Source organism: Cnephaeus nilssonii, assembly GCF_951640355.1.
Source record: "Cnephaeus nilssonii genome assembly, chromosome: X".
In the NCBI taxonomy this organism is placed as follows: domain Eukaryota; kingdom Metazoa; phylum Chordata; class Mammalia; order Chiroptera; family Vespertilionidae; genus Cnephaeus; species Cnephaeus nilssonii.
Genome location: NC_137071.1, coordinates 126,910,285 through 126,919,789, shown reverse-complemented (window position 1 = coordinate 126,919,789; position 9,505 = coordinate 126,910,285). Strand labels below are relative to the sequence as shown.

The 9,505-nt window shown below is 46.9% G+C and overlaps 1 protein-coding gene across 1 annotated transcript in view; it reads left to right on the top strand.

Moving 5' to 3' along the window:
* Window positions 1-8,699: 8,699 nt before the first annotated feature.
* Window positions 8,700-9,505, top strand: part of WAS (WASP actin nucleation promoting factor) — a gene marked incomplete at its 5' end in the record, with an annotated part of 7,522 nt that continues 6,716 nt past the window's right edge. Inside the window, one exon of the mRNA XM_079764643.1 lies at window positions 8,700-8,729. Coding sequence (XP_079620769.1) covers window positions 8,700-8,729 — 30 coding nt within the window. The remainder of the gene's footprint in view (window positions 8,730-9,505) is intronic.

The following is a 9,505-nucleotide window of genomic DNA, read 5'->3' as shown; positions in this document are numbered from 1 at the left end:
GCCTCTCGCACGCCCCCTCCTGGGGATCGAGCCTGCAACCCGGGCATGTGCCCTTGACTGGAATCGAACCCAGGACCCTTCAGTCCACAGGCCAATGCTCTATCCACTGAGCCAAACCAGTGAGGGCTGGTTGCTTCTTGTATTTGCCCTGACCCGTGATCAAACCCGCAACCTTGGTGTATGGGGATGATGCTCTAACTAACCGAGCTACCGGCTAGTGCTGGCCTCTCACACCTCTGGGCTACAGGTGGCCTCCTCCATTTGCAGATCCAGATACTAGGCCAGTGGTTCTGAAAGTGTGGTACTTAGAAGCATCCACAACACTGGGGACTTTTTAGAAATGAAAATTCTGAGACCCTCGCTCCAGACCCCCTGTGGGGATGGGCCCCTTAGCCTGTGTTTTAACAGACCCTCCAGTGGATTCTGAGAACCAGTGCACTAGACCAGCTGTGTTAAGCGGGAAGTAGCTACTGGGGGCAAGTCCTTGAAGGGCCAGACAAAAGGTCCCCATCAGTCCATCAGTGTGCCCCATGCGATGCTCACCCAGAGGACACACACATGGTTCCTATTTCTTTCACTTTCATTTCAGAAATAGTACTTTCTCTTACCACTAGCTAAGGCATCCACACTGCTTGCAAGTGTTTCGGAAAAGAAGGAACTCTGTTGTAGAAATAAATGGCAGACATAAACCCAATATCCTAGCAATAACTTCTCATTTCTGTACTTTACATTTATGCATTTCTAAATCTCCATGTTTATATTTACATAAATATGTTTATATAAAATTGGGTTCACTTGTACATATTGTTAGGGTCGCCAAAGGAGGAATGCACAAGGCCAAAGTGGGTGAGGGATTACAAATTTATTAGGTCATCTGGATACCAGATGGGCTGAGCCCCAAAATGATACCAGCACCCAGGGACAGGGAGTCAGAGATGTTAAAGGACTCTTGGCGGGCTTCTCTGGGCGGAGAATTCTCTATGCGGGTCTGGATCCTGGGAAGATCCTGAGGGGAGAGATAATGGTCTTAGCAAGTGGAATGTGGTCTTAGCAAGAGGAATGCGGTCTCAGCGAAAGGGAATGTTGGTTGTGAAATGGCCTAAAGGTCAGTTCCCAGGGGAGGGGTATCGATTCAATGATTTGATCAAACCTAACATATCATTTTGGATCATACTTTTTCACTTCTGCATGCACTGTTACATCATATGCAGTTTTCCAGTAACAATAACTTGTGAATGCATATTTCGCCATCTATACTAATAAAAGGGTAATATGCTAATTAGACTGGACATCTTCTGGATGTCCTTTTGGGCAAAGCCATGGTGGCGGGGGCGAGGCAGAGGCGGTTAGGGGCAATCAGGTCAGCAGGGAACAGTTAGGGGCATCAGGCAGGCAGGCAGGTGAGTGGATAGGAGCCAGGGGTACCAGATTGCGAGAGGGATGTCCTGGATTGGAGAGGGTGCGGGCCGGGCTGAGGGACCCCCCTCCCCCCCCCCCCGCACGAATTTTGTGCACCAGGCCTCTAGTTTAAAAATAAAAATGCAGCCCTGGGCGAGAACCAGGAGAGAGGGACAGACTTTATCTTGCCTCAGCGGCCTCAGCAGTAACAACCAGAGTTTGTGAGCTGCAGATAAGCCCAGGGTTCACCCTCATGCCACAGATGAGATGAGAACCGAGGACAGGGAGATGCTGCTGCCACCACCATGCCCTGACCAAAGACTGTCGACTTCCTCATGGCCCAGTTCTTAGAGTTAGGACAAGCTTTCCTAGGAATCTTTGCAAAAGAAGTATTTCAGCCCAGCCAGTGTGGCTCAGTAGTTGAGAGTCCACTCAGCAACCAAGAGGTCAAAATGTCAATTCCCTGTCAGGGCACATTCCCGGGTTGTGGGCTCAATCCCTTGCATAGGGTGTGCAGGAGGCAACTGATCAATGATTTTCTCTCTTTCCCCCTCTCTAAAAATCATATATAAAGAAGGATTTCATTTTCTTGGCTTGAAATATATATATATTGATTTCAGAGAGAAAGGGAAAGGAAGAGAGAGATAGAAACATCAGTGATGAGAGAATCATTGATCAGCTGCCTCCTGTACACCCCCCCACACACACTTGGGATCTAGCCCACAACCCAGGCATGTGCCCTTGACCGTAATCAAATGCAGGACCCTTCAGTCTGCAGGCCAATACTCTTATCCACTGAACCAAACCGGCCAGGGCTTGAAATCTAGAGTTTTCCAGGCTTTCACAAATAGACTGGGGTTTCTGTGCTAGCTCCCACTTCCCCCCCAACTCATCACCAATAACAAGTGAGGTGCAGTCACATCAATTTCTTAAGCCAAGAAGGGGTCACAGGTGCTCCTGGGCCTTAACACCATGAAAAATACCTTTGTTCCCTACTTCCCTCAAAAGATCTCCCAACGTTTTACCAGAACCCCCACGTTTATTTCCTTATCCCTTCAGGAGATGTCCCATCCTACCTTGAAAAGTAGAAGTTTCCGCCCTCACCGGTTTGGCTCAGTGGATAGAGCATCAGCCTTCGGACTCAAGGGACCCAGGTTCGGTTCCGGTCAAGGGCATGTACCTTGGTTGCGGGCACATCCCCAGTAGGGAGTGTGCAGGAGGCGGCTGATCAATGTTTCTCTCTCATCGATGTTTCTAACTCTCTATCCCTCTCCCTTCCTCTCTGTAAAAAATCAATGAAATATATTAAAAAAGAAAAGTAGAAGTTTCCTCGCCTTCTCTCTCTCCTGTTCAATCTTGAACATCCTCACACCCATTCTTGCTTCCTTCTCTGGAGCTCCCCAGGATGACTGGCTATATACTAAGATTATGTCCTTCCTATTTTTTTTTATGTGAAACTCATTTTTTATTTTGTAAAGTGATGGTGAGAATAGTTACAAGTTGAGGCTTTGTTAGTTTGTTAGTGTCCAAAGTTGGCGAAATTGAAAGTTGGCCAACCTTTCTTCCTCTCCGACACATACCCATACATGGATACACATGTTTGCGGGGGGGGGGGGGGGCGAGGAAGTCATTAGTCCATCAAAACTTGACTAGTGTCGCCGAAACCGGTTTGGCTCAGTGGATAGAGCGTTGGCCTGTGGACTGAAAGGTCCCAAGTTCGATTCCAGTCAAGGGCATTTACCTTGGTTGCGGGCACATCCCCCGTAGGGGGTGTGCAGGAGGCAGCTGGTCGGATGTTTCTCTCTCATCGGTGTTTCTAGCTCTCTGTCCCTCTCCTTTCCTCTCTGTGAAAACATCAATAAAATATATTAAAAGAAAAAAAGAATTCAATACATGAATTAAAAAAAAAACTTGACTAGTGTCCATATTGTGTTTAAATTCTTAGACTTTAAATATGTTCTCTCTCTCTCTCTCTCTCCCTCTCTTCCTCTCTCTAAAATCAATAAACATATCCTCAGGTGAGGATTAAAAAACAAAGAAAGAAAAAAGTGAATGTCCTGTGTCTAATGTTCCATTTTCTGCTGTGTGGCCCAGGGTATCATCCTTGTCCTGTAGCCCCACCGACTTATATAACCAGGAAAGCACAAGACTTTTGGAGACAGTGATATGAACTGCCAAGAAGTAAATAATATGTAATATTAAAAAAAAACACTGATGAGGATAAACCATTTATTAAAGAAGTTTGCCCAGCTGGCATGGCTCAGTGGTTGAGCGTGGACCTATGAACCAGGAGGTCACGTTGTCGGGAATCAAACCGTGACCTCCTGGTTCATAGGTCCACGCTCAACCACTGAGCCAGGCCGGCCGGGCCCACCCTTTCTTGACCCTGTTTCCCAAATGTGTGTGTCTCTGGTGGGGGAAACAGCTTTGCACGTGGGTATCGGCTCCCCCTGATTCTGTTCTCCCTCTTGCACCCCCAGCCCCTCTTCAGCAATACATTTCTGGAGAGGAGAAGCCAGGCCAGTTTCATTACCTTTGGCATTGCCTGGCAAACTGCCTTGTGCAACAAGGTAATGAACATTTTTTTAAAAAAATCCAAAACAATTTCTAGTCCCTTGGGAATAATCCCTGGAGAACTGCGGCCGAACAAAGGCGGTGGAATTCGGTGGCTAAAGGCCCAAAAGGGATGCTATTTCTACCGTGAAGATCGCAAACACATGCCAACTGCGTAGTAAAGGAATTAATTAAAAGGCTGTATCTTCAGCAACATCCGATGTCTTCCCTGGACCATAATCAAACATTGACTTTGGTCCTTCACTTCCCCACAAGGTGGCAGTAGGGATCTCTCCTTAGCGCAGAGCTGCCCAGAGGGCAGAAGAGGACCAGCGGGAAGCAGGGGGGCCTGGGAGGCAGGTGGAGCGACCGGGAGCAGCGGGGAGCCAGGGGGAACGGTGGGGGGCAAGGGGGATCAGGGAAGCAAGGGGGCCGGGGGAGGCAGGTGAAGCAGCGGGGAGCAGGGGGGGCAGATGAAGCAGCAGGAAGGGGGCTGGGGGAGCAGCGGGGAGCAGGGGGGCAGGTGAAGCCGCAGGAAGAGGGGCCCGGGGGAGCAGCGGGAGGCAGGGAGTCAGGGGAAGCAGGGGGGGCTCCTCCCCACCTGTGGGCCAATTAGGAAGCCATTGATTTCACAGAAGGCCGAGGAGACTCAGAGGGCCCGGCCTGGGGTTCTCTTTGTTCCTCCTCTTTTCCCATGCAAAGACCTGAAAGAAAAAAACGCTGAGTGACAAGAATTAATGGTGTCACACAAATACCATCAAAGACAATTTAAGAATTGCTCTTGTCGGTCTGAAAGGAATGAAGAAGACAGAAGAGTGGTGGCTCCCTTTTTACCATTAACTACTCTGTTTTGGAGAGGACAGATGAAAAGTGTTTTTTCACTGCATTGCATTGTCATTCAGCTTGATCCATGCTCACAAATTAACCGTTTAAAAGATTTTCCCGAGAGGACAGTTTGCTACAAATCAGAGTTTTTGCTTGATCATAAGCATAACCTTATTGATAAAGCACAACCTTGTTTATAATCTCAGATTGCCAATATGCCTAAAATGACTATAAAATGGTCGTTTCGAATCTTTTATAAAGTAGACTTTTTAAGAGCAGTTTTTGGTACACAGCAACACTGAGCAGAAATTGTAGAGGGTTCCCATATACTCCCTGTACCCACACACGCACAGCCCCCCCCCCCCCCCCCCCTCCACCAGCAACAACACCTGCACCAGAGTGGTACGTTTGTTACGGTCAATGAGCCAACATTGACACATCATTATCATCCAAAGTCCATGGTTCCCATTAAGGTTCATTCTATGGATTTGGACAGATACATCATGACATGTGTCCATCATTATAGCATCTCCACTGCCCTAAAAATCCCCTGTGCTCTGCCTGTTCGTCCCTCTCTCCTCTGTAACCCCTGGCAACCACTGATGTTTTTACTGTCTCCATAGTTTTGCTTTTTTTTCATAATGTCATGTCGCTGGAATCAGACAGTAGGTAGCCTCTTCAGATGGGCTTCTTTCACGTAGTAATGTGCGTTTACGGTTCCTCCTACCTTGTCTTTTCCTAGCTTGATGATTCATTTCCTTCTAGAACTGAAGACTGTGCCATTGTCTCGTATCACAGTTTATTTTTTAATACGTTTTTATGCATTTTTAAGGAGAGAGGAAGGGAGAGATAGAGAGAAACATCCATGAGAAACATCATGGATCAGCTGCCTTCTGCAGACCCCTTACTGGGGATCAAGCCCACAACCCGGGCACGTGCCCTGACGGAAATCGAACCAGAGACCTCTTGGTTCATGGGTCGACGCTCAACCACTGAGCTACGCTGGTAGAACAATAAAACATGTTTTTTACAAATACAAAATAAAATGGGGTAATAATAGTGTTTACCCCATAGGGTTACATATGAGATGTAAAGCAGATCTTGAAACATTTGTTATCGAATTGTTTAATACTAATTTCAGTATTTAAATGATTTGATGAGAACAAAAGGTATAGTTTGTGGAGTGTCAGAGACATGAATGAAAAGGAATGGTGGAGTCCTAGCTGGTTTGGTTCAGTGGATAGAGTGTCAGCCTGCAGAATGAAGGGTCCCGGGTTCGATTTTGGTCAAGGGCACATGCCCAGGTTGTGGGCTCCATCACCAGTAGGGAGTGTGCAGGAGGCAGCCAATCAATGATTCTCTCTCATCATTGATTTTTAAAAATATATATTTTATTGATTTTTTACAGAGAGGAAGGGAGAGGAATAGAGAGCCAGAAACATCGATGAGAGAGAAACATCGACCAGCTGCCTCCTGCACACCTCCCACTGGGGATGTGCCCGCAACCAAGGTACGTGCCCTTGGCCGGAATCGAACCTGGGACTCTTCAGTCCACAGGCCGACGCTCTATCCACTGAGCCACACCAGTTAGGGCCATTGATGTTTCTATCTTGCTCTCCCTCTCCCTTCCTCTCTGAAATCAAAGCTACTTTTTTTGTTGTTTTTGCAAAGCAACTTCCATCTATTTTGTACAGAACGCTAACTTGCTGTGAGAAAAGTGACAACGAAGCAAATTGATAAGAAATATTTGGACTGGAACCCGGGTTCTCTGTCCGCCAGAATGGAAGAATGAATCCACAGACAGAAAGTGGCATAGCAAAGGTGGAAGTTTATTGAAGAACAAGTACAGACTCCCACGTGGGGAGGGGGAAAGAGTCCCACAGAATGGACTCCCACGTGGGGAGGGGGAAAGGGTCCCACGGACTTCCTTTTCCCTGTGGTTTATCAAGACTGCAGATCCTGGTGCCTTGATCTCCCCTCTGATTGGTCACTATTCCCTTAGTCTGGTTACTATAGTAACTCCTAGGCTTAAAGGTTGAACCTCAAGAACATTATAACCTGATGAATAAAAAGATAGATACAGAGGCAGTAAAGCACGGAACAGACTGTCAAATTACAGCGGGAAGGCTGGGGAGTGTTGGGGAGGGAGGGAAAGAGATCAACCAAAGGGCTTGTATGCATGCATATAAGCACACCAATGGACACAAGGCACTGGGGGTGGTGGGATGAGGGCATGCGACAGGGGGTAGGGGAGGCTGAGGGAAGGTCAATGGGGAAAAGGAGATATATGTACTACTATATGTAATATTTTAAACAATAAAAAAATATTTTTTAAAAAGTTGAACCTCGCCGAAACCGGTTTGGCTCAGTGGATAGAGCGTCGGTCTGCGGACTGGAGGGTCCCAGGTTCGATTCCGGTCAAGGGCATGTACCTTGGTTGCGGGCACATCCCCAGTAGGGGGGGTGTGCAGGAGGCAGCTGATTGATGTCTCTCTCTCATCGATGTTTCTAGCTCTCTATCCCTCTCCCTTCCTCTCTGTGAAAAATCAGTAAAATATATTTAAAAAAAATAAAAATAAAAATAAAAAAGTTGAACCTCACAGGGACATGTGAGTTCTCCCCCACCCCCTTCCCTATTGTTCCCCATGGTCCCCTTAATTTCTAAAATTGCCTGAACCTGTCCTATTTTACCCCCCCCAATTCCTGTTTCAAAATGAAGTTGAAGTATGTGTTACTCATTTTTTAAATTATCTGCATTTTTTCCCTGTATTTTATGGTTTATGCTTGGACATTTTGGAGCCTTGCTAATCCTGGACAGACTCCTCTCCCAAGGCTAGCGAATTCCCAGAGATAGCAAACAACAAATTCGACCTTGAGCAATGCCTTTGATCTGCAAACCAACCAATCCCGAATCCAGACCCTCAATCCCTCCTTTATCTGACTTTCGTGTATTCTAGAACAACTTCTGACAGCAACTATGTATCAGTCCTTACCCATATCTTATAAATCCTAAGAATTTCATAACGGACTCAAGGGGGATCTTCTCCCATTTCCCATAATTTGGTTTTGGAGTTGCAATGTTGAAGCAATGTGCCAAAAACTGCTTTTATTTTCCCTGATTAAAAATACACTATCTATTCTTATTAGCAAAGAAACAAAGATATATTACAGAGGGAAGAGCAAAATGAAAATAGGAGAGTCGTCTTCCTTTTGGGATCACAAAAAGAGCATAAAGAATTAAACTCTATACAGTTCCCAAATTCTGAAACAGAAACCTCTCGTGGAAGTTCTAATTCTACTCCCTGTAAACATTTCTTTGGCTCATCCACCTGCCCTCGGGCTGCCCAGCAGGTGATGATAGGTGTGGTATTTGGCCTGGAACTGGTGTTATGTCTACCTGCAGCAGTGAAATCTGAAACTATTAGACCGGGACATTCTGCATTCTGCTCTGAGGGACAGACAGATGGCTAAACATATTTATAAGGAAGCAGTACATTACATATCACACACATATATACCTTTCTCTATCTTTTTAAAAACATTTTTTTAAATTGATTTCAGAGAAGAGGGAGAGAGAGATAGAAAAGAAATAGCAAGGATGAGAGAGAATCACTGATCGGCTGCCTCCTACACGCCCCACACTAGGGATCGAATCGAGCCCGCAACCCGGGCATGTGCCCTGACCGGGAATCTAACAGTGACCTCCTGGTTGGTTCATAGGTCGATGCTCAACCACTGAGCCACGCTGGCCAGGCTACCTTTCTCTTGATCTGACCCGAGCACTGTGGAGGGAGCACAGAAATACGAGTCACTCAATAGTCTCATCCTTCTTGGGAGTTGAGCCCTGTACTGTCCAGAGAACCGGCTGAGCAAGGACGGGGGCTGGGAGTCTGGAGGGAAGGGAACATACGACTGAGTGGTGCATGCTCCGTGGAGGAACTGGGTTTGAGAAGGTGAGAGCCGTGAGAAGGGGACAAAGGGACGAGCGAAACGCCCTGGAATTCCTGGCAAATAATAAGCCATTTGTAATAATGTCCACTTGTATAATAACTCACTCACAGGTAAAAGTGTGTGTATCCCATTTGTCAGCATCTGACTCTAAGGATGTCAGTTTCTTTTTTAAAAAAAGAAATCTTTATTGTTGGAAGCATTACATATGTCCTCTTTTCCCCCCCATTGGCCCCCTCCAGCCCACTGCCACCCCCACCCCAGGCCCTCACCGCCCCATTGTCTGTGTCCACGGGTTATGCATACATGCATACAAGGTCCTTGGTTGGTTACCTCCCACCCACCCACCCTCTAAAGGTGCCAGTTCATAATGTATATTCATGTAATTTTTCTCATACATATTTGAATTGAGAAACTCATTTGGACAAACCAAGCGTTGTTTGCCTCGTCTCCCTTAACACCAGTTTATTTTCCTTCCCTAGGCAGCCCTCCCTCCGCCCCACTGTTTTCTCCACCACACTGCATTTCCCCCCATTGTTTTCGGCATTGTCTCCCTAATTAGCAGTTAACCCACCAGGTGGGACTCATTCATTTCTGTTCCCTGTGCCCCACCCCAGGGGGCTCAGCCCCCGCCGCCCCCCCTCCCCCCCCCCCCCCCCGCCAGCTCTAAATAAGGAGGTACTTCTTGTGATGGGAAACGCTGGGAGGTTGTGGAAACCTTTGGAATGCATGTCACGCATTCATTTATTCACTCATTCAACTGTTATTTTTCTTTCTTTTT